The 24729-nt window shown below is 46.0% G+C and overlaps 1 protein-coding gene across 22 annotated transcripts in view; it reads right to left on the reverse strand.

Moving 5' to 3' along the window:
* The window catches only part of Tenm2 (teneurin transmembrane protein 2), a 1230398-nt gene that overhangs the window by 65236 nt on the left and 1140433 nt on the right, over positions 1-24729 (reverse strand). For all 22 annotated transcript variants that reach the window (XM_030245994.1, XM_006533290.3, XM_006533295.4 and 19 more), the window contains 2 exons: positions 6469-6679; positions 839-958 (listed from right to left, as the gene is read on the reverse strand). In XM_030245994.1, coding sequence (XP_030101854.1) covers positions 839-958; positions 6469-6679 — 331 coding nt within the window. The remainder of the gene's footprint in view (positions 1-838; positions 959-6468; positions 6680-24729) is intronic.

Genomic DNA, 24729 nt, shown 5'->3' on the forward strand with positions numbered 1-24729 from the left:
TGACAAGAAGGCTGGACTCTTTATCAGAGGGACCGAGGGATCAGTTCTTTCTCCATGAAGCAGCCATGATCTTCCAGAGTTGATTTTTACAGAAAGAGCTTGCTTCAGATTTACAATGACAGTTTCTCTCTCTCTTTGGAAGAGAATATGGTGTGTGTGTGTGTGTTCAGTCCAGAGTGGGCGTTTCCCCCCTTTCTTTGGATGCCTTTTCTTTTGCTGTAACTTTTGACTCTATGCCCAGTGGATTTAGGAAGCCACAGAGCTTTCATCTTGGTGGGGACTGAACGGGTGCGTGTTCCCAATCAGAAGATAATAGGGGGAGGTCGCCTTCTTCACACAGCAGGGTGACTGCTAAATGTACTTAATTAGACTTCTCTGATTACAGCCCACCCCCTCAAAACTGTAGCGAAAATAACACAACTCTTAAAGCCGCAGATAAAAGCAGAAGGGAAGCGCCGCAGGACACTGTGTCGTGTGGATTCCTGTCACCCTGCACTGCCTTTGATTTAAAATAGGAGTTAGCTTCTAAAAGCTACCTTCCCTTCCTTTTTCTAGAATCCTATCCTCCCCGGCTCACAAGGAGCAGCAGTTACCTGACATGGCAAAAGAAGGATGGTGGCTGCCAGCCACCTTGAATCACTGTCCTTTTTGTTTTCTGGTTAGAATGTCACATCCACAGCTATGACATGTCTTTGGGGGGAATTTTCCTTAGAGGTCTGGCCAGGTGGCCATTACATTGTACTACAAGAAACTACTCGGTTCCAAGCCAACCATACTTTTCTTCTTCTTGTGTGCACACTTGATACTGGGTAGGTACGGGTCACACAAAGCTACTTACGTGCCATCCTGGCGAGTGATGGTGTAGCCATATTTTGGGTACTTGACAAAAGACACATTCACACCCACCAAGGGAGTCCCATCCATGGTTACTACTTGGCCTCGGATCAGAGACACCAGGCTGAGAGAGAGAGAGAGAGATAGAGAAACATGGGTGTGTGAGGCACACACAGGGAAACAGAGATAAGAGCCTTGCTGTGATTCTCTTTCCTGCTGTGGGTGCTTCTCTATTCTTGCCTGGTATCTAGACCAGGAGAAGACCTTCAAAATTGAATGCTGGCTACACATCTCATCAAGGGGTGAGGGCAAAAGGGGATATCTCAATGGTTTGTTCTGCCTAAGCATAAGAACACAGACCTTCTGGGACTAAATCCCTGGATGGTGATTTTACCTGGTCCCTGGGCTGGGCAGTGGTATCTCCTGGGCATGTTCCTTTAGCCTTGGCCTTGCTCCATTGCTTGATGTCATTTGGCTCTGTTTGGTTTGAGTTTCAGGCAGCTCCTCATCACTCACGTGTGAGCCTTGGCCTGGCACAGAGCGTATTATGCCTGGATGAGAGCTTCCCCATCTGGCTGCTCATTTCCTAATTTGGCTTTGGAGGAAAGCCATCTTACTCTTCTCTTAGAGGCTGGGATGTCAGGGAGCGCAGAGGAACATGGTGTAAGCCTCCCCCCACCCCATATACGTCATGGTTTGCTCCCCTCAAAAAGCAACACTTCTTACAGTCCATAAGAACCTTAGGAAAAGAGAATATTGCAGGTGTGTGTGTGTGAGTGTGTGTGTGTGTTGGGACTATTTTGGAATCTGATTGCATACAATTACAAAATTCCCTCCTATCAAAATCCTGCTGTCTTGAGAGAAGAGAGGCTGAAATCCTATCCCTTCCCTCTCTCTGGTGTTACGCAATACTCTTCTCTCTCCAGACGAGAGTAACTAGTATTTTCTCAATAATCACAACTTCCAGCTATCTGGGAAATCCTGTAAAGCCAAGAGCCGCTACAACGAGGCTTGACTTTGCTTTCCTAAGATACTATTCTGGAATATCTGCATATCCATAATGAGCCATCCTGGGGATAAGAACCAAGTCTAAACATTCAATTCATGTATGTTTCATATACATCTTATAAACCTGCCCTGAAGGCAATTATTTGGCACAGTATATTTAATGACTTTGTGCATGAGACAGTTTCATGGGATGGGATTCTGTGCTGAGAGTGTCATGCTGGTGTGTGACAAGTATTAGGGTTTGGAGTATTTTAGGTTTTTCCACATTAGGGATGTGCAACCTTTGCTGTATACAAATCGCAAAGCTGGAGAAATGCACATCTCTCTCCGAACCCTCTTGTCTTCATGAGGAAGCAGGGCCACCAGAAGCTCTGCATTTGTTTTAGGCTCTGAGCTGAGCACGTTAGTTTTCAGCTCTCCTATTGGCCTTGGAGACAGGGGGGTATTCAGTGAGCACAGACAGCTCTCAAGACTCCCAGGTTCCTGGGCACACTCCCAATTCCTGGACTGGGTAATCGAGCTGACCTGCTCTTTGCCAGAATCTTGTCAGAGATTTTTGGAACACGCTTCCTTTGCCGTCCCAGGTGTCCCGAAGCCAGAGGGATGCTGTCCCAGGCGTCTTTTTCTATTAACAATGCCCCACACTGCTCAGCTCCAACCCTTTGATAATCTGGGGGTATTCAGACCATTTCACTGACAGCTCTAATAGTCTGCCACTGGCTGCCTAACAAATGAGCCCCACTTTTAGCTGGTTCACCCACTTTTAGCTGGTTCCAGCCACAGTGTTAAGAGTCTTTTGAAAGTGGAAAGCTAATTTATGAAAATGATCCTTTTGTTTTATTCCATTTTCTTAGCTCCGAGTAAGATTCCTTTAATGCCTTACCAGGCACTATTTTAAAATCAACAGTATGTGCTGATGACCACAAGGTGCGCAGACAGCACCACGTGTACGTCCCACCATGAGTTTTTCTCCCTTCTGTCGTTCCACAACGGCTGTTTCTCTTAAATCCACCCTATAGCACAAGGCTTTGTAGAGTGTGCTACACGCAATGAAGGGGTTTCAACTACCTGCGATTTCTCTGGCTGTGTTTTTCCATTTCTTCCTTGTTGCTATCTTCCTATTGTTTCTAGGCAGCCAACTTGCAGAAAAGATTCAGTGAAGACATGCTATCAGTTCATTTCTATTTATGATTATTGATGTGTAACAATTATCACATTATCTAGATAGTGAGGTCTGCTCCATAAATTATAGTGGTGGAGCCAAAGCACCTTGGTTATTTCTGTCTGCCATTATCTAGGGGGAACGCCTTTGGAGAAGTCTTAAATTAAGTTCTTCATTCCTAGCTCTGCCCTTCACTATTTGTCAGACCATAATGCACTGAGCCTCACACGCTTACTGAACTTCACCTCGTGTCTTGGAGGACTATTTTGTCCTTCTGAATTATGTATCTACACAGAGATGTTTGAGAGAGCTGCCTCATCAAACGCCCAAACGGCTTCCTCTAAACTGTCTTTTCTTCAGTCTGGTCTGTGTGCTGCTCCAGACCACTACATATTTTTGGAGTTTCTGCTGACTCCACTGTATCTTGGCCCTCCCTAGGATGCCTCCTGGAAGTGGTAGCTCATGGTGGGAAGGCTAAGATGGTAGCATAAGGGGGAAAATATGAAAAGAAGAGTAGGAAAAGCATGGAGTGAACTGTAACAGTAGTTACAGCCCAAGCAAGTTCATGACTTCACCAAAAAGCTATAGAGGACTGCAAGTTAGTCTCAAGTCTTCATGGGAACTGTGCTCACAATGAAAAGGCACACAACAGACATTGTCTCAGGGCCAGGGAATGTCTAACAGAATCTCACTTACTCTATAACCTGACTGGTCTCTTCTTCCTTCTTCCCCTTCCCCTTCCCCTTCCCCTTCCCCTTCCCTTCCCTTCCCTTTCCTTTTCCCATTTTCCCCCTTTTCCCTTCTTTTCCCTTCCCCTCCCTTTTCCCCTTTTCCCCTTCTTTTCCCTTCTTTTCCCTTGCCTTCCCTTCCCCTCCCTTTTCCCTTTTTCCCCTTTTCCCTTTTTTCCTTCTTTTCCCTTTTCCCTTCTTTTCCCCCTTTCCCTCCTTCCCTTCCCTTCCCTTCCCTTCCCTTCCCTTCCCTTCCCTTCCCTTCCCTTCCCTTCCCTTCCCTTCCCTTCCCTTCCCTTCCCTTCCCTTCCCTTCCCTTCCCTTCCCTTCCCTTCCCTTCCCTTCCCTTCCCTTCCCTTCTTCCCTTCCCTTTTCTTCTTCTCCCCTATTTTCCTCTTCCTTCCTTCTTCCTGTCTGTCTTCTCTCTCTCTCTCTCTCTTCCTTTATTGAGGCATTCTTCTTTTGAAATAAACAGTAATAATACCACATGTTATATAGCAATACTCTAATCTTGCTAGTTAAGAAGACAAGATTACGGTGCCCAGTATGGCTCAAGGAGAAGCTAGGGGGTGAGGCAGCAGCAGACTGAGGTTATGGTCTCTTCTATATCATTATTTATTTTTCTGATTTCTGTTTAGTAAAATCAAGGCCTAAGGTGACCTGATGAATGCTCATATTTAAAGGAGCTGCTAAAGGCATAGTCACAGTGCATGCCTGTAACCACAACATTTGGGCAGTAGAGACAGGAGTTCGTAGCCAGTCTGGCCTGCAGTTATGAAGTTCATGCTAGTCGAGGTTTCTTTCCTTCTGGTCCAGTCGGGGTTATAGAGTGAGTGATATTCAGTATAGAAGAACCACAGATAAATATGTAAACAACAGAGTTGCCCATAACTGGGGTTGTGTTGCTTTGGAGAAGGATTCTGCAGGGCTGCAGAACTGGCTGTGCTCTGCCCAGCCTTTTGCATCCTAACTTTATAGGCTCTCAAAGGATCCAGGATGGGGACTTAGTCCCAGCCCGATGATGCCTTCTCCCTAGAGTCCAGTGAGGTGACTTCCAATAGAATCCCCTCTGAAGTCAGGGGCTCTTGACCTTGTGAGAGAAGAAGTGAAGTAAACATCTTATTTTAGGGGTACTTTTGAGTCTAGCTGAATGAGGACAGAGTCGAGGACAGTAAGGGGAAGGCAGAGGGTGTTACAGTTAGAGAGGGGAACATGTACTGTGTTCTAGTACATAGTTGGGTTGGATGGCTATGTTGAGCCAAACATACTGCATATAGGAAAGGTGTAAACAGATTTTTAAATGTTTTCAGTACAAAGAAATGATAAATATTTAAGGTGACAGATATCCCAATTACCTTTGTTTTGATCATTAAACAATGTATTCACGAATCAAAATATCACGCTGTACCCCATAACTATGCATCGTCTCTACACGCCAGTCAAAAATAAAATAAGGGCTGGCTGAAATAGCTTGGCTGGTAAAGGTGCTCACTACTAAACCTGACCATCTGAGTTTGATCCCGGGACCAATCTGCTGGAAGGAAAGAATCAATGACCACAGGTTGTTCTCTGATCTCTAAGTGTATGCTTATGGCACTCCTTAAAGTAAATATAAGGGTAAAACAAATCCAAAATGGTAAAAAAGGAAAATAAAGATAAAAAACAAACAAATCAAAGCAAAAACCTCCAAAAGAGTTAGAAGGAAGAGGACAGGACAAGGGTATACAAAAGGGACATCATTGTCTTGCTCATGCTCCTAATGTCTGGAGGCAGGATGGAGGGAGAACCATTCAGCAGTTCAAATCTTCCATGTGAGGGAGCAGAAAGATGGGGTAGGGTATCCCCTAAAAGGCTATGCTAACCTTTGCCGCAGAAGCATATGCCTGGACTTCTGGATTGGGCCAGGGAGTCAATCATGCATGCCAGCAAAGGGCCCCCTCCCTGGCTAGCTCTCCTCTCACCCCTACAATGAACAGTGTCTAGAAGACAGAGGGGAAGAAGTAGGAGGGTGTCTTATGGCCAAACCTTCCCCTTCCCCTCTGCTCCAGGAAGACTTGCTCGGGTGTGAAGGGACGGTCAAGTTGACTACAAAAATACATTCAAAATTTGACCTTCAGATATTCATAAACTCCAGATTACCAACTGAGAGCAGGAAATGAATGGGAAGGGATGAGGGACTTGGACAGAGATGCTTGGGTTCAGCAAGTTGAGCATGAGGGGGCATCCCACACGGGGGTTGTGTGAGCATCAGAGACAATGTGCAATGCCATCCTAGGTGCTCAATAAATCCCTCTAACTGGCATCACCTTGACTTTAAGATGCCATGGATGATAGGTTATGTTATCAAGTTAATAACAGCTTTCAAAAACACTCCATCGAATCAAGTATTTTGGTTACGCTCACACAAAAGCCTCTCTCGGAGGCATTAAAAAAGGGGATTTAAATGATGACAAAAAATGTCATAAAAGAAGGGATCATAAAAATCATCTCAAGGCTCAGAATCAACAGGTATCATCATGAGGTTCTGGGATGAAGGTGGTCCGATCCTTCAGAGCAACCACAACCCTACTCTAGCATCCCTGCACAAAGAGAGCATCTTCAATGAGCCACACAGTAAGCTGCCTCGAGGGCAGTTTCCAGGGAATCAGTCTGTGGAAAAGACAGAGAACTTCCTTTTGCTTTAATAGAAAAAGGAATGGTGATCTCCCTGGCCGACAAGGACAAAAGGGCACCTACCTGCTATTGAAGGGGTTGTCTCCAGGAATGATGTGGGTGCTGTCCTTGCCTGCCAAGAGCTTGATGCGGTCATAGAAGGACTTCACTGCAGGCCAGTCTGTCTGACCTTGCTGAATGATGTCCAAGGGGTCCCGAGACCCCCGGCAGAGCAGGCTGTTCTGACAGGCTGACTGTAGGCAGCAGTCAGGGTCCAGGCAGTCCACCAGGCCATCTGGAAGGGCAGAAAGAGAGCCAGGCTTAGAGCACTACATGGAGCCAAGCCACTTGGAGATGCTGAGAGACGCTAACACGTTTGTTACCATCAAACCTTCCCATGGGCCTTAGACTGGCAGGCTTCACACAGCAAGCCTTGTATAATTGCAGCTTCCCCAACCCAGAGAATAAACGATGGATGAAAACTGCTGAAAATATCAACAGTGGCTTTTCTGGCGTGGTGTTTTTTCTTTGCTTTATTACATTTTCCTAAAATTCCTTCCTTTTGCTACCACGAGCGGATATTATTAGAGCCACCACGAATAAAACCCTGAACTTTGCTTTTAAATAACAGCATACAAGGGCCTGTGCGGATTGGGTATGCTTTCACTAAAGAGTCAACCTTTCCCCCTTGGAGAAAACCTCCTTCCACCAAACCAAGGAGCAAACTGTTGACAAGATGGAGAACCAGGTGCTGTGAGCGTCGCCTCTTTAAGGAGGTGTGGGCGTGGCATTGTGTGGCCAGCAGGAAAAGAGGTCACTTCTGTTCTGTCTTCTAGGGCAGGACACTGTGTGAGCCACTTTTCCTAGATTCCCACCCTTTATTCTCTTTCCCAGGTTGCTCCTAGTCACTAACCTACTACGCTCTACACACTGGGGTACTCTCCACATACAGGGAATGGAACAGAGAACACAGAGTCCTGGCACCTATCCAGTCGAAGCTGGCAATATGAGGGAGGAACGGACAGGAGCACCCACTGTGCACAGTCCAGCTTAGGGGTGCCCTTTTAACCCAGGAGGCACTCTTGGTGGTGCCCCCGACTAGGTTAGCATTATGTGCTATGGCCCATAGCCTCCCTTTACACACTGATGTTCTACACTACAATGAGAAGGGGCTTTAGGGTGAAGCAAAGCCCCGAACGCTCCATAGTAACTAAGCTCATTAGCATTGAATCCCTGTTGAATCTTCCAGCCTTCTTTCTGCCCTTAGAGGACACCGAGAAGGAATCAGGCGGTCTGCAGACGCTTGGTCCCTCCTAGAGCCTTGACTTTGAACTTCCCAGTCTCAACCATGAGAAACAGATGTCTACTCTGTAAACCACACACATGATGGTGTTTTGTTATAGTAACACAAGCTGATTGGCTGTGCTAGGCACTCCTGTTCTGTGCATCACAGGTCCTCTAAGAATGGCTCACATTAGATGCCCAAAGGTAGGATCAACGCCTGCCTCAGGCCTCCCCATATACAGGCTCTGGGAGCAGGTTCTGGAATCTGCACTTCAGTCCTGATTCTCAGATGATTCTAACACACAATATATTTCAGAAACCATTGTTGATGACACTAACTTCCTTGTATGTCAGTTAATTACGTCTTTATGCTTGCCTCCCTACGGGGGAAAGAAATTCAGTGAAAGACGAACGGGGCCTTATTAACGTCGACATTTATGCCTCTCTCAGTGTCCAGCAGAGAAAAGGATGCTCAACAAATGTTTGTTGAATGAGTAAATGACTGTTTGCCATTCTTCACGTGTCAGAGAAGGCTGAGGACCCGAATGATGAGGGCAGCATTCATTTTCCAAATTCCCTATTAGAGTGAGTTTTTTGATTGGGAATGAGGTGGAAAAAATGTGGGGATAACTTAGCTGATTCCTCCTGGGTTTGATAGCAAGGCATTTTGGGGTGGGTGGGTGGGAATAATTAGCATCTTAAAAGCCTGCTCTCCAGTCCTGGGCTGCATCATGACAAACACTTGTCCAGGATTGCTGAATCAGAGGTCTGGCTGTGGGCTTTTACATTTACAACAATGTATTTTTTTTTTTTTTTGGCATCCCCCTTTCCCTTTGGTTTCACTAATGAAATTGAAATATGTAATTTCACCAAAGTTCCTCTGTAATTTAGCAATTAATGTACAATTATTTTAATGCATTACTTTCTTTCTAGCAAACAAACAAATTAGGAGGTGGTGTGTTCTGTTTGGCTTTAAATTACCGAAACTGGCCTCTCATTTTCCACGTGGGCAAATGCGGCTGGTGTGCCTCGTAACACAGATTTACACAATTTCCTAGAAATGCAGACCACAGGAGGGTGGGCAGGCAGGCTCGGTGTAAGTTTAAAGACTTTGGAAATCAGGGCTCTGAGCAGCTCAGCCCTGTGTGCTGGCTGAATGTGAGGCTCCCCAGAGCCCAGAAAAGCTGAGGCCCCAGAAACAGTGCTGGAGGGTGAACAACATCCTGGCAGAGGGCTGGTCCAGGAACATAGCCCCAGATCCACAGTCCGATTGTTCAGTCCAGATTCAAGGGCCATTGGCGGAACAAGGAAGAAGAGGGGCGGGAGATAATTGCATTGAATTCTGCCATGGACATCACGTCTGTGGACTGCTGCACCAGACAGAGAGAATCTACACAGAACGCCCAGCTTCAGGTTTTAAAAATAACCCGCTGAGATCCGCAGTTCTATTCAGCAGCCTAGATGCTTCTCAGGTGAGAAGAAACCCACTGTTGCTCGCGCTATAGATTTCTTTTAAGGTCGCCGGCCTCTTCCCATTAGGAGCCCTATCCATCTCTGGTGGCCTTGCCCTCCTACAACTGGGAAGGGCTTCTTCCTCCTCCAGTTCTTTTACCACCCACCCCATAGTACCAGCTCGAGCACGTACGTGTATGCGTCCAGTTCAAATAAAACCAGGAGACAGTTTTCCTATTAAGCATCAAGCACGCTGTCCTCCCCTTCCCCCCACCCCAGCACTGGGAGGCCGGCACTCTAAGTTTGCCAATACCTTCAATCTCCCCCCCACCCCGTTTTGTTGATACTGTTTTGATTTTTTTTTTGTTGTTGTTGTTGTTAAATCTGAGGGCTCAGAATGGCAAGAGATGGTCTAGACAAATCAGCAATAACAGAAGACAAATAAGAAGAAAAGATGAGATATAAATGATCTCCTCCCACGCATTTACATTTCTCTGCTGTGGTCACACTGTTTAGGGGTTGCGGGGGAAGGGGGGGGAGGGTGTTCCTTAGGGTAGCAGCATACACCATGCCTGTAATACCTCCTCATGCTGTGTGATCACTGGCTGCTGCCCCCAACACTCTCCGACCACACCATGAACTTTAAATTGGCCCTCCAGTCTCCCAGTGGCCTGTCAGTCACGAGAACCGCATCTTTATGCTAGCAGGCCCTTTGGATGGAGTCTGACATTGCAATCTTCAGTAAATTACCCTGTCACTGACAATCCTGCAGTTATCTCGCAAACAATCAAGCAGGCAATCAAACCACTCTGAATTGCCGGTTCAGGACCAAGAGGCCAGGACGGCTCCATCCAGCAGGGCGGGAAGCCACAGGCCCTCTGATGACACTGTCCCTTTTCTTTATTTATTTATATACCTACTTATTTGTCTGGCTTCGTCTCCACCCACCATCCCTCCCCCTGGGGGATTGGGGTGGTGGTGGGAGATGTTTGCAGTGACCCTTAAGAGGAGTTTCATTCTGACTCAGCAAGTGGGACCTCCCAGGTGATCCACGATGTTGACACATCTGCTCACATGTCCGCATCTGTTTCATTTCGTTCTGAAACGTGGCCTCAGAGCTCATTCTAGGCGCTTTCTGTCAGAAATGAGGCTAAATCACAGCTTTGGCCGATTTTTCTACACACGTATTATATCATATGATAATTGAACTGGCATTTCCAGGGAAATGTGGGCGTGAAGAATCTTTCTGGGAACAAAATTTAGCCCATTTATTTATTTATATTTTAATATTAATTAATTGCAGTCACACTAAGACTGCTCAAAAAATATCACTTTTCTGTTATTTTCTTTTACTGCTGTTTTGATATAGGCACTCACATAACCCAGGCTGGCCCAGAATTCACTCTACTTTTAGCTGAGGGTGACCTTGAATTTCTTATCCTCCTGCTTATACCTCTCAAGTATTTTTAAAAAATATTTATTTATTTATTTATTTATTTATTTATTTATTTATTTATTTATTTATTATATGTAAGTACACTGTAGCTGCCTTCAGACACTCCAGAAGAGGGCATCAGATCTCATTACGGATGGTTGTGAGCCACCATGTGGTTGCTGGGATTTGAACTCAGGACCTATGGAAGAGCAGTCGGCGCTCCTAACTGCTGAGCCATCTCACCAGCCCCAACCTCTCAAGTATTATGACTGGAATTGTACACTACCATATTACACCTAATTTATTTTTTAAATGTTACTTTTGATTTAAAACATCAGACAATCTAGTAATATAGAGTGAGTTCTTTGGCTTAGAAGTCCTAACAGAGAAGGCCCTACCCCCACACAGTGTGAGAGGTAAGAGCCTGCTGTGTGGAATCAGGTGGATTTGTGGTTAGATTTCATCTTCCTTGTCCTTGTCCCAGCTGTGCAAGCTTGGGAAGAGGAACAACTTTGCTGAGCCTCAGTTCGTTTGCCTTTAAAACTGAACTATCTGGCTGGGCATGGCGGCACATGCCTTTAGTCTCAGCATTCAAGAGGCAGAGGCAGAGGCAGAGGCAGAGGCAGAGGCAGAGGCAGAGGCAGAGGCAGAGGCAGAGGCAGAGGCAGAGGCAGAGGCAGGCTGATCTCTGTGAGTTGGAGTCAAACCTGGTCTACATAGCAAGCTCCAGACCTTCACTCAAAGAACAACAACAATAGCAACAACAACACAGTTATTATAGTGTATGTGATATAGCATTATTAGATAGGGAATAAGAGACTTGATGTATAGAATATCCTTTTATCATATAGCACATGTTTAGTAAATTATAGGTACTACCCTAAATAGAATTTCACTGAAGCTTTAAATGTACCTTGTTTGTTAAACATGGACAAGAAAAGCAATAAAATTAATACTCCTTTATACTTAGAGTCATTTATTAGGATGGGGCCTGGGCTGGTCAAACCTTGGCAAACTTGCTAGGTTCCAAATAATGACAGGTTAGGATCGCTACAGAGGAAGCAGCATTTTGATATTCTTAAAATATGAATCTTCACAGCAACTTTGCCATGAAGGGTGAGGCAACCTTGGAACTTCAGACTAGGTTCTCGTTTCAGAGTTTCAGCCTGGCTACTGTTCAACTTCTGTGGACAATCAGCTGTTTCAGCCTCTCATCTCCCCCCCCTCCCCCATTTGCCAAGCAACGATGGTGATGGGGTGGGAAAGTGCTGTCTGGAGAAATAAATCAGCCAACTCTCAGCCCTCTGGATCTGGTGTTCATATCTGTGCCTTCAACTAAACTCAGAATACGAAGCCAAGCCTATGCTGGCTACATTGGTACTGGACTCATGTAGATGGTTTCCTGTTTCCCAGCCAATCCAATACCACCACTCTTTTACATTGTAGCATTTAGCTTGTAGCAGAAGTCACCTTGAGATGCTCTGGTAGTTCTGTCTAACTAAGCCTGTGAGTTGTATGCAGAGGGCTCTGAATACGACCCTACACAAAGTCATAATTTACTTAAAATATTTTCTTGTGACTTGATTGCCAAGCCATCAGAGATGAATTTTGTAAGTGATGTTACATAGTGATGTCAAAGGCTGGACACCCCGGAGCAGGGTTCTGGAAGATGTGAGGAAGCTACCATGCAGAGGCTACATATTTTCTGTAAGTGATCTGAGCATGGGGGTTGGTCTCTGTGGGGCTCTGAGGAAACCCTGTGGATGCCAAAGAATGACTTGTGGTACTTGGAGCAGCGTCTGGTACCACAAGTGCTCAGAAATTGAACTCTAACCATCATGAGCATCCTACAGAGAAAAAACTGAAGCTTGGAAGGCTGAGTCAGTCTTAGCCAATTGGCTAAGATGCAGGGAAAGGCGGCCAATGCTAGCATCTCTGTTACAGGAAAGAGATGCTTCTTCATTAAGGAAGTCAGAAGACTTCAGCGCTACTTGGCTGGTCACCCAGGGAAACTCAAGACTTAATCACTTCTGAAGGCCTGTCTACTGCTCCAGCTGGGGAAGAACTGGGGTGGTTGACATGGGCACCTGAAAAGAGATGGGTATGAAAAACAAAGTGGCCAGGAATTCATTCCTAGAACCTGGCTGCCGACAACCCCCCCATTCTCCTGTGAGATTCAAACCATCACACTGGGTTGGCACAGACCTTCTGTGACAGCTAGAGGCTTATGTCAGCCATCTCCAGTGCCTCTCTACTTTGCTCTGCTGGAGTCTAAAGGGGCCACCTGCATGCTCTAGAGACTCCTGCTCAAACTATTAATGAACACTTATCGGAACAGACAAGCTCACGTTGGTGGCGTGAGGCCCCACGTACACAGGGGAGTAGCCACAGTCAACATTCGGGTATTTCAGAGCTAGTAAAACATGTAGTCTATCTTTTTGCCCAAAAGAGGCTGCCTGCATCTTTGAGTCTGTTTGAGTCATAGAAGATGTGAGGATGCTTATGTCTCTCGTCTTCCTCTTTGATCTCTGTAAACTGGGGACTTTGGGAGACCTGGTTAGAAGTGTTTTGTTCAGTTTTGTGGCATCTTGTGTTTCCCACTGTTTGGAAGGCACATGACTTCCTCTTTGACCTGTGTGAACTCTATGGGTTTCTTAAGCATTAAAAGCTTTAGAGGAACATCCGTGTTTACTTCTCTCGGTTTCCTTCTCTCCTAAGGTAGCACAAATTGACCTCAACGATTCAAGGCAGGTGTGGTGGACACTCGGTGAACTTCTACATGCAGTCTGGGTTGGATTGGCACGATTGCTTAGTGGGTGACAGCAATGCTGCTGTCCTGATGCTCTAAGTCTGATTCTCAGGATCCTTCTGGGACAAGGAGAGAACCAACCTTTTTATGCTATCCTCTAATCTCCACACACGTGCACACTCATATAAAATAAATTACATGTAACAATGGTTTGTAAGTTCAGATTTCACACTGAAACCCTCTTTTCCCATACCGTGGTTTGAGAGGATCCATTGCAAGGACGCACAACCACTGACCCATCCAGTCCCTCTATCCTAGTCAGTAGGCTGGGGGCTATGTAGAGCTTTGGTTAAAAACATGAGCTTTGAAGAGTACATAGGGTGCTCAAGGAGAGACACAATCAGTCACAATAGGTCAGAAATTATAGTCTCCTCCACGAGGAGGTCCTGGCTGGGGAAAGGCCCAAGGGAACTTTCTGGGCACTCTACACATTTCTGCTTCTCATCTTGGCTAGCTAGTGGTGTAGGCAGTTTCAGAAAGTGGTGCTGTAACAATGATGGTATCTCACAGCAAGGTTGGGTGATCGGCCAAGCCCATCACGAGGCCTAAGAGAGTGGGCATACCTGGTCACATGCTGCGGGTGTTTGAATCACTATTATTTCTTGTTTTAATTTTTCTTGGGTTCTCTGGTTAGCAATAGTTTGCTGACCCACACAGAGGTTAGTAAATTTTCATTTCCCTTAAGAAAAATGCAGGAAATACAGGCAACAAACCCAGGAGATCTCAGGGTTAATCATGGGGAGGTGATGGGAGAGCCAGTGGCATGGTGGGAAGAAGAACAGAGACACTCGGCTGGACCTAGATCAAACTTGGTGCTTTGTTCTGTAATAGAAATAAAGGAGGAAGGGGCGGGGTATCTGGTCAGCAAGGGTCCTGACAAAGGCCAAAGGACCCCTTTCCCCCAGGGGGTTAGTTTTGGGGAGATGGCAGCCCTGGAGTGGATTGTGCCTTGGAAGAATCTTACTTAAGTTGAGCTCTGGCATTGTCATCCTAAAGTTCATGGGGTCCAACAAATATATTTGGCCAGTCCTTTATGTATGTCTGCAGTCCCCTAGTACAAATTATCATTGCTGTAGCAACCCAATCTCTAGGAGACTGCAAAGGGATACTGCTCCCACCTGTAGAAGAAGCTGTCTACAGTCCTTTGGAGCTGCTGGCCACCTGGCCCTAGGATGATGCACGGATAACAGGCTCTGAGAAACTTTTGCTGAAAAGTATTGGCTCCTCACTGGAGTCCACAAAGTTAGCAAAGGTTGGACATTTAGGCCTCCATTAGGCGTCTTGTCAGCTTTGGGAGTTTCAGAGCCCCTGTGCCCCCCAAACATAGCAGAACCATCAGCCACATTTGAAGCCAGAAACAACAAGACTGATAGAGGAACCTCTGTTTTATAAGAGATGGAAGTTTTGTGTACACATCGATGAGCCGACAAACCACACCTCAAATGATGGCAGTTATCTGTGATGGGGAGCTTGTCTCCTGGGGAAGATGTGATTATTTTATGGATGCTATATTGCTCTCAAGTGATGACAAGGACAACTTTCTTTAAGTACCCTGCAGAGCCAGAACAGAGGGGACAATCACCTGGAACACACATGGACCAAGACTGTGTGATTATATATGACCCTCACCTCTACCTCAGCTCTTCCTCTATTTAAGAGAAGGCTCATGTAGGTGCCACAAAGATAGACCTGTGGTAGTGGAACACCTTTATCTGTACTTTTCCTTATGCTGCACTGACTGGCTCCTTTATCCATCATTCACGGTGAACTGTCTCCTTGCTTGATATATTAGGATGCAGGAGTCTCCTGGGACTCCTGGGGTTGGAGCTAAAACCCTGCTAAATCCCAGATTAACTCTTAGCATCTGGTTGATTCTGCATGCTTAAAGAGTGGATAAAGGATAGTAGACATTTCAAAGGCACCCTGATGGGGGGACAGGGAGCTTACATGGGGTGGTCTTACAAGCTAACATGCTGGTTCTGGCCTATTCTTTAGAAATGTTCAAGGAAGTCTCTCTAAAGCCCAGGCCCCACAAAGTTGTAGTACCTAGCCTTTTCCCAACTTGTTCATGGTGATACTGGTTCTTGGCCCAGTTAGAAAAAAAACCAAATGAGCATAAACTTTAGAATGAGAACATTCTGGCTTTCAAAGCTGGACCCTTAATCATTGGCTCTTTAACCCTGGGCCAGTGAACTCACTTTCCCAATCTATAGAATGGACTTAAGTTAATATCACTACCTTGACATGCAGAGAGCTATGGGATGGGGCCCCCCAGGAAGACTGACACACAGCTTGGTGAACAGCGCTTCTTAATGATAGTTCCTGCTCTCCAGCAGAGAAGGGCATTGTTCCATTTGCATTTTCCCCTATGCCTGCTGACAAGTTGGAAGTGAGGGATAATTGAAAGTATTCTGGCTTGATGTAACTAAGAAGTGAAAGGTGCAGGCAAGGCAGACTTGATTTAACCTGGCAATATGAGATTAGTTCTTCATTGCCTCTGTTAGGTTTCCCGCATTGCCAACCTCTGAAAGCAATAGATTGGCTGACAGGGTGCTCATTTGGAACGTTTCACCTGCCATTAATACCCTGGCTGCCTGACGGACCGTTGTTCCTCAGGCGGCCTGCTCTCCCTCTGTGGAGCATGGCCATTCTTAAATATTGCAAGAAGGAGAACCGTATTTTCACTCCTGGAAGGCCTGTTGGAAGTTTTCTTCTTACCTCGTGCCAATTCTTTGTGTCAGTCTCGAGTTCCAAGGCCAAAGAGCCTTGCCCCAAAGCACCTTCAGCTTTTCTTATGACTTAGCCATGGAAGATCAGTCAGGCTTGGCCAGAGATCTGGCAGAGTGGAAGCCCCACCACGAGCTCTTTGTCAGCTTTCCCGCTTTGGGGGAAGGATGTGGGAAAGAGAAAAAGCAGAGTGAGCTAGGAGAGCCACAAGGCTCTGTTACTCAAAGGGTGTGGTTCAGGGGTGAGCTCACGTCTTCACGCCCCTAGCTGTGCCTGGAGGCTAAAGGGGCGGGGGATATTTTCCACCACATCCTACATGTTCCTCTACTTTATTTATTTACTTTGGTGAAGGTTCTTTACCAAATGCTCCCTACAACGAAACACAAATAACAACCAACCAAATCTGTTAGGGAGGTTGTGTGGTGCTCGAGAGCCTATACAAGCTCTCCAGCGATGGGGACACTTGGAGTTTCTAGTACAGATAATCTAAACCAGCCTTGCTCAAAACTATGGTCCTTGTCACCTGGCCTGAAGGACAGGCATTTGGATTCTTTCTGTTATCTGAGACCTACAATCAAAGACGGTGACTCTGAGTTTTAGTAAGAATCCTAGGAGATTCCCTTGCTTATGAAAGTTTAAGAATCCTCGCCCCGAGTTACTGTAAAAGCCCTTTAGACACGGAGAGGTTCATGCAGTCCTGAGGGACCACTCCAGCTTTTCCAATCTAGGGATCCTGTAGGATATTATCAGGGGTTCCCTGAAACACAAAAATGGAGGTGGCAGGTTGGGGGTGGGTCTATGTTCAAGTACAATTTGGGAGAGATGAATTAAATAATATGAAGCTAAGTTCTCACAGCAGAACTTCTTAGAGTCCTTGATATGTAAATACTCACAGCTCTTTAATACAGAGGAGAGTGGATGGAGCTCTTTGGTTCAGACATGCCTCTCCCACTGTGTCCAGTGTCATAGAGAGAACAACAGTATGTGAAGGTATTCTACCAGTGGAGGGGCCCTGTTCTCAGAAGGGCCAACCAAACCTCCCTGTCCTCCATGGTACCAAGCAGCATCTCTGTCCCCACTTGGCTTTGCAGACTGTGGTGGTCAACAATGACCAGGCCCAACACAAACTACAGTGTTATGACAAGCATGACCCTTCTGGTGAACCGTACACTGTCTCATTTCTCTTTCTGTCTTTTCTCCGCTTCCTGGATACCCTGAGGTGGTCCTGAGTTCAGGGCCCAGTGCTAAGTGACATCCTGGGAAGTAGCATGTTGTTGAAGCATCGAAAATTTCTACTGTTGTGATACGACATTGTCATGTGCAAACCTCACGCGGCTGAGTTACAAAACAAATGCCCCAAAAGCTACTGTCTTTTTTTTTTTTTTTTTTTTAAATTTATGAGCCCTTGTCTGGATGCAGTCCATAGGCTGTGGTTCCCAAGCCTGCATTACAGGCAAGCATGTCTTCTGAGGGCTAATAGTTGGTGACTATGAAGAGGTTTCTAGGTATCAGGTACTGTGTGGAGTAGTTTCTACATGAGGCTCTGGGATCCCAGGCATTGGGGCTGCCATTTGCAATAGCAGAGCAAGAGAACTAGACACAGATTTAATGAGTGGATGAAGCGGTAAGGGTAGTTTTAAACAAGGTTTGCTGCTCTCCAAAGTCCACATCTTACACATAGCTGCTTATTGAGGCTATGCTTCTCATTAAAGACCTCTCCCTTCCTGGGAGTCAGTGTACCATGGAGCCATGCTTGGAGCCTGCCTCTGGTCCTTGCACCCAAGACATAGCTAAGTCAATTGGAGGACTAGTGATGTGAATACATATTGTATTGGGCTATGGAGTATCACCAGTTTTCTACTCCAGGTCTTCATTTATATCCAGCTATATTGTGATTTGGTAGGTGACCACTGGGCTGGCCCTGTACCAGCTCTTCAAGCTTCTATAAGCTTTCCCATTCTACATCATGAGTCCTTCATTTATCCAATATCATCCACATATGTTCTTAGGAACCTCACAAGACTGGGTTCTGCCAGCTCCATTTTTGCAGATGGAAAAACTGAGGCTCAGAGAGCAACTGGGTTCTGATCAAGTGCACGAAACTGATTAGTGATGGGTGGGTGGTTCTCATCTGGCTATCTGCTTCCAGAGCCTCTTGACTTCTACTCCTGACTCTTACAGGAGGTGGTGAGAGTTCTCGAACATCAGGGTCCCCTCTGAGTGTTGATATTTCAGCAAGCACCCTCATTTTCTTCTCTCTCTCTCCTCCATTCTTTTTCTGACCTACTCCCACCCCTTTCCATATTTTCCCCTTTCTTCTTTCTACTCTTGGCTAGCTGACTTCCTTCAGCCACGAAGCAGCTTTTAGCAATGATTGCAGTTGATCAGTAGTTCAGCACCATGGACAAACCCTGACCCAGCACACATTCACCCCGTTAGCTCTGCTTTGTTTGCAGTCCTTTAGGGACTTCCATCCCGGCTGCTGCTGTCTTCCCCTTGACTATTACAGAAGCCACTGGCCACAGAGAGCAGGGCCTCTGATCCTAGCCTCCCATCTCCCCAAGTGCTTGCCCTCTGCCTGCTGGGCCTGGTCTCTCATAACCACCTTCTTTCCCTTCCCAGCTCCTCATCAGCTTGCGTTTCACAGAGCCTGCTGACAGGTCAGACAGATGAAGCTGGGGGATGGCCATGGAGCCTAGGCCCAGCAGGGGATAGCAGCCTGGTGGGGTGCCAGACAGTGACCTGCCGGGTCCTTTAGAAAAAAAGGGGCTGTCACATTCAGTGCTGTGGAGCAACAAGCTGGAACAGCTACTTTCTGCCTGAGGGGAGACCCAGGGATGTCTGAGTCCAGGATGGGCCTCAGGGTTGAGACCATTCGGGCATGATGCTTCTTTCTGTGTCATAAACACACTTCTGACTGCTGGCTTCGAGGAGCGATTGGATTTGGTTACCAAACAAGCTTTCAGCTTGACTGGGACAATGGAAAGAACTAATTTCTAAATTGCTCCCTTCCTAAAGCCAGCCAGTCCTGTGCAGAAGGCCCTAGATGAGCTATCAGGATGAACTCATTTCGTCCTCGCTACTCCTCTGCGGGATGGGTGCCAGGAACTAATATCATATTGCTGGTTATGATTGTGAGATCAGGAGACACACAAAAAATACACCCAACAAACTGACTGTGTGCAATATGTTGGTTGTAAACCATTAGCTCTGTGGCTTTGGGCTTCTCACTTCATTCCTCGGGGCCTTGGTTTCTTATCTACAGAACGGTACTAATAATCATATCAGTGTGACAAGGCTGTCAAAAAAGATTAAGCCTTTTATCAAAAACATTTAGAATATGATGGCCAGTTGTTTCCTCTCATGTTACAGCTGGAGAAAGCCAGTCTTAGAGAGATGAAGGACTGTGAGAAGTCAAGCTGCAATCGGGACAGTAGGCCCAGCCTCAGCCTTCTCCACCATGCTACGCCTTGACCCACGAGCTGTACGTGGCGATCTCAGAGTCCAGGCTGTCCACAGTGCATCTGCATGTCTTCCTGTCTTAATGGATAATTCTGGGGTACATTCGTCAATTTTGTTTTGTTGCTGTGACAAAATTATCCAACAAAACCAACTTAAGGAGGAAGCATTGACCTTGGCTATCTATGGTGTTAGCCTGTTAGGCTTGCTCCTCTGTTATGGCCTGGGATGGGGCAGGAGAGTGTGGCTGAACAAAGGTGCTCACCTCAGGGTGTCTGGAAAGCAGAGAGAAGACAGGAAGGGGCGGGACAAAGGACAGTCCCTAGGAACATGCCCTAGGTAGTCTACTTCTTTCAAGTAGGCCCCACCTTCCTTCAGATAGGCCACTACCTCCTGATAATGCCAGCATGGTATGAATCCATTATTGGGTGGGTTCATCGATAGAGGCAGAACCTTATAATCCAATCACCTGCCAGTTGATGACTGGCTTCAACAGCAATGACCATGCCTTTAACATATAAGCCTGTGGGGACCATTTTACACAGAAAGCATAACAACTTTAACAGCACTGTCATGTACCCTAGAAAGCAACTTTGGCAAGAACAGTACAGCCATGTGCTAGTGTCTTGCCGAAAGGAAATAATTAATCTTCCATTTGGATTTTCTCACACCAGTCAAGTGGCTGCAGTGATATATAATGGCTTAGGTTTCCTTTTATTTTTTTTAAATGATAAAATCATTCATTTATTTACTTGTTTATTTTGAGAATTATTTCATAATGTGCTGTGACACAGTTTTCAACTTGATACAAACTAGGGACACGTGAGAAGAGAAGAATCCTAACTGAAGAGTTGTCTCCATCAGACTGACCGTAGACAAGTCCGAGGGGGCATTTCCTTGACTCCTGTTGATACAGGAGGTTGGTGCCACTCTTGGGTTAAGTAGCTCTAGGTTGTATAAGAGAGCAAACTAGTCCCTCCACAGTCGCTGCTTCAGTTCTTGCCTCTGGGTTCTTGCTGGAGTCTCTGCCTGACCTTCCTAGATGGTGGACTGCAACCGGTGCTTACACTTAACCCTTTCCTCACATGTTTCTTTTGGTCATGTGTTTATTAGCGACACTGGGACATACACATATAGTATTTGATCGTATTTACCCTAACTCTTCCCCAACACCTCTCAGATCTACCCCTCTCCCTTTCAACTTTGTGTCCTTGATGATACTTATTTATTTATTTTATAGCTCACTGATTCCAATTTGTTCTGTCCATACACTAGTAGGTGCGGGACTATTCAGCCCTCGACTGTCCTCAGTTAGGGGTGGGAATTAGGAAGATATCGCTGTTTGAAACAGTCATTAAAAAAACAAAAATCCTAACATGAAATTTATTCATCCCTAAATAACCTACTAGATAAAAGCAACTGTTTTATAGCCTTCTCATGGAGGCACGTGTTTATAGTTCATGTGACAGACTCAATGATGACAGACAAGGACGTGAAGCTAGACTCTAGAGGATCAAAGCAGATGATAAACAAAGGGATGCATACCAGATACAGGGGGAGTGAGGGTGCTTTCAAGATACTGAATGAGGCACAGTGACTACCAGAGGATGTTGGTGGTGAGGACTAGTGACGGGGCAGACCAGGAAGGGCTTAAATGTCACCCGGGAAGGACGTGAGGATACGAGTCATAGAAACATCTGGAGGAAGAGGCTTCTAGAAAGAAGAGACAGATGCACAAAGGTAGGAATGTATTTGAGAGTTGTAGAGTCAAGCAGGCTGGTGAGGGCAGAGTGGAGGGAGGAAGATGAGGGGGAGAGGGACCAGAGATGAGACAGCAGCTTGCCTGTAGAGAGCACTGAAACTGTCATGGAAGCCTGCCAGTCATTCTTTGGGGCAGAGGAGGCTTGAACAACGATGCTGGGCTTTGACTGTTACTAGGATTCTTCTTATGGCTCTGTGTAGACTGGCCAGTGAAGTTGGTGACATAATCTAGCAGAAGGTAGTAGAGGTGAGAAATACTCATACATTATAAATCTAGTGCTAAGCTATAGAGGGTGGGCTGGGCCAGGGACCATCCAAAGATATGTCTAGCAACATGCATGATAGTCAGTCTGCCAGAAGTCAGTGTCATGGCCACTTCAGTAGATTGTGGCGGTTGGCAGGGGATAGCATTAGTACTGCTTGTCAAAGGGCTCCAGGATGATGGCTTGTTCCCACACCTGCCTTTTATTTAAACCTTCCTGAAATAGGAAGATAAGACACTGGAAGCCAGAGTTGCAAGTCATTTCCACCACTGGACCTCTATGTCATGGGCCTATGTGAACCCAGAGATACTACCAGGGTCCTGTGCCAGTCAAGTGACCATTACCTTGAGATGAAGAATTGCTTGGCCTGTTTTTCTCATTAGGTGACCCTGAAACTGCCATGCTGGGAGATATCATTGCCTGCTAGCCTAAGCTTTCCTGAAAATGACATGTGAGAGGCTCTTAGGGTCAGTGTCACCTAGGCACTTATTAGAAACACACATCTGTGGGCCCCACACCAGACTCACACTGAATCCACACTCCAGGAATGGGCCTTAACAGTCCATGCATGTGGTTTGTGGATGGTTCTGACTCTGACTCACATTGCTTTGTGTCCTGCGTTAACTCAACAGTGGCTTCCCAAACCCTTCAAGGTAGTATAGCCTCAGCCCTGTTTTACAGAGGACAAAACTGAGGCTCGGAGAGATGGAATGACTTGGGCTCATGCTGTTCATGGGGAACCTAAATATGACCATAGAGTCTCTGATCCCTGCACTTCTTTATCAACCTGCCTGCCTTTCCTCTCCATGGGGATAGAATGTCCATACACGCAGTAGACAGATACAAAAAAGGCCATACTTTCTTATAGACAAGGGTGTGTATTTAGAAGTGACTTAAGCAAATATATAATATTCCATTTGAGTATAAGGCCCAAGTGTGATTTTTCAGAGAGTAAGGTGCTATGTAGAGGGGGAAAAAGCTAAGACTTTAGACATGACATGATGCTCCAACATAGCACCATGCTCCAATGACACACACATATGTCTGCCTTGTTTGCATCCCTGTAGCCCACTCTTCTCTTCTCCTTGTGGACTCTATTGGAAAGGCCCCAGCCTCCTTGGAGGTTGTCCTGTTAGGTTTCCATTGCTGTGAAAAGATACCATGACCAAGGCAACTCTTATAAGGGACAACATTTAATTGAGGCTGGGTTACAGGTTCTGAGGTTCATTCCATTATCATCAAGGCAGGAGCAGAGCAGCATCCAGATAGACATGATGCAGGAGGAGCTGAGAGTTCTGCATCTTCATCTGGCTTCAACAGGAGAAAACTGACTCTTCTGCACTGGGTGGAGCTTCAAAGCCCAACCTACAGGGTCACACTTCCTCCAACAAGACCACACCTTCTAACAGTCCCACTCCCAATGGGAAGCATATTTAAACCACCATAGAGGTGCTCAAGGATCACTGCTGTTCTCTCCTCCAGGTCTTTCAATTTCTAGTCCCTTTACCAACAATGCTTTCCCCTCCTTCCCAATCTAATTTTCCAATATCTCTTACAATTTAAGATTTCCTTATTTATTTTGAGATGAGATGTCATTCTAGCCCAGTCTGGTCTGTTCACTATGTAACCTGGGGTGCCTCAAACTTCTGACAATACTCCTGCCCCACTCAGCCTTTAACTTAAATATATTTAATACACACACACACACACACACACACACACACGCATGAGACAGGGTCTCATGTACTCAGGCTAGCCTTGAACTATGTAGCCAAGGCTAACCCTGAACTCTTGGTATTTCTGCATTCATCTCTGAAATGCTGGCATTACAGGCATGCATTGCCATGTCTGTGTCACCGACATTGGAAGTCTCTGATGACCTGCTGCTGGGAACACACAACCCCTTGACCCATTTTCTGTCACAGACTTAATACACTGTGATGCAATGATGCATTTAATAGATATATTACCACCACCAACCCATGGACTCTTTGCAGGTCTCTGAGTCTCATTCATTCATGTGGCTAGGGATGGAATATGGTTATGCATAAATTTTGGGTTGTTCTGACATGGAGTATGGCTGCATTGTAAGGGAGTGTTTGATATTGGATTCATCAATGAGAATAATCTGAACAGGGCTGTGCTGAAGACAAAATGAGAGATGGACTTGGGGACGTAGCCCAAGAACTCATTATCACGTGTGTTAGACGTGGTCACTCATCCTAGCCTAGGTCTGGGGCTGATGTAGATCACTGCTTCAACATTAATGGCAGACACCGATTCTCCCAGGGGCCACTGGATCCCTTTGCTGGTTGCATAGCAAGAGAAAAAGCAGACTAGATTTTGAACAAGACACGTGGGACTCTGCCCCAGTCTACCCTGCTTGCTATTTGTCCCCGAAGAAATTACTTTGCTTCTCTAGATCTTGTAGGTATAGATTATGCAAAACTAAATAACATAAGCATTTTATTTTCCTTTAATTTGGTTATGCTGAGACAGACTGTCATCATGTAGCCTAGCATGGACTTGAATTCCAGATCTTTCTGCCTCAGCCTTTCACGTGCTGTGATTACAGGAATGTACTACTATTCCTGGGCGTACTACGTAGTTTAGCTTTTTTGTACCTATAGTCCCAGATACCCATGGGGGAAATATAACACGATTCTATGAATGGATGTCCTTTAGTGTGCATGACCTCAGAATGTCAGAAAGCTGCATGTGGGGGTAGGGTGGTGAGGGACAGATTTACAATGACGGTCCTTAAGAAGACGGGGACGTAAGAGAATTGCCCTATAAAGATTTGCTGTTTGCTGCGAGTAAGGAGAAAGCAAGGCTTGGAGCAGAGAAGGCTGGGGAAACCTTGTCATTGTCTTTGGATTCACATTTGGCCACCACCAACCTGGCCTCTCTCCAATTCCCCCAGAGCTCTTGGCCGAGAAGATGGAAAACCAAAGAAAAGAGCACAGGCCTTGGGCAGCTGCTCTTGCGCGCTGCAGAGAACGCCTCGCTATTTAGAGTCCAACTGTTCCAGTTTCCCCTGCTCGCCCCTGGCATTCCAGTGCATAAGCACTTTATGGGAAAAAGTGCACTCCAAATCCCTAGCCGGGGGAAAGAGCTGATGCGGATGGCGGTTTTCAGCACATTCAGAACTCGGG

The sequence above is a fragment of the Mus musculus genome, chromosome 11 (assembly GCF_000001635.26).
Source record: "Mus musculus strain C57BL/6J chromosome 11, GRCm38.p6 C57BL/6J".
NCBI classification, from domain to species: Eukaryota; Metazoa; Chordata; class Mammalia; order Rodentia; family Muridae; genus Mus; species Mus musculus.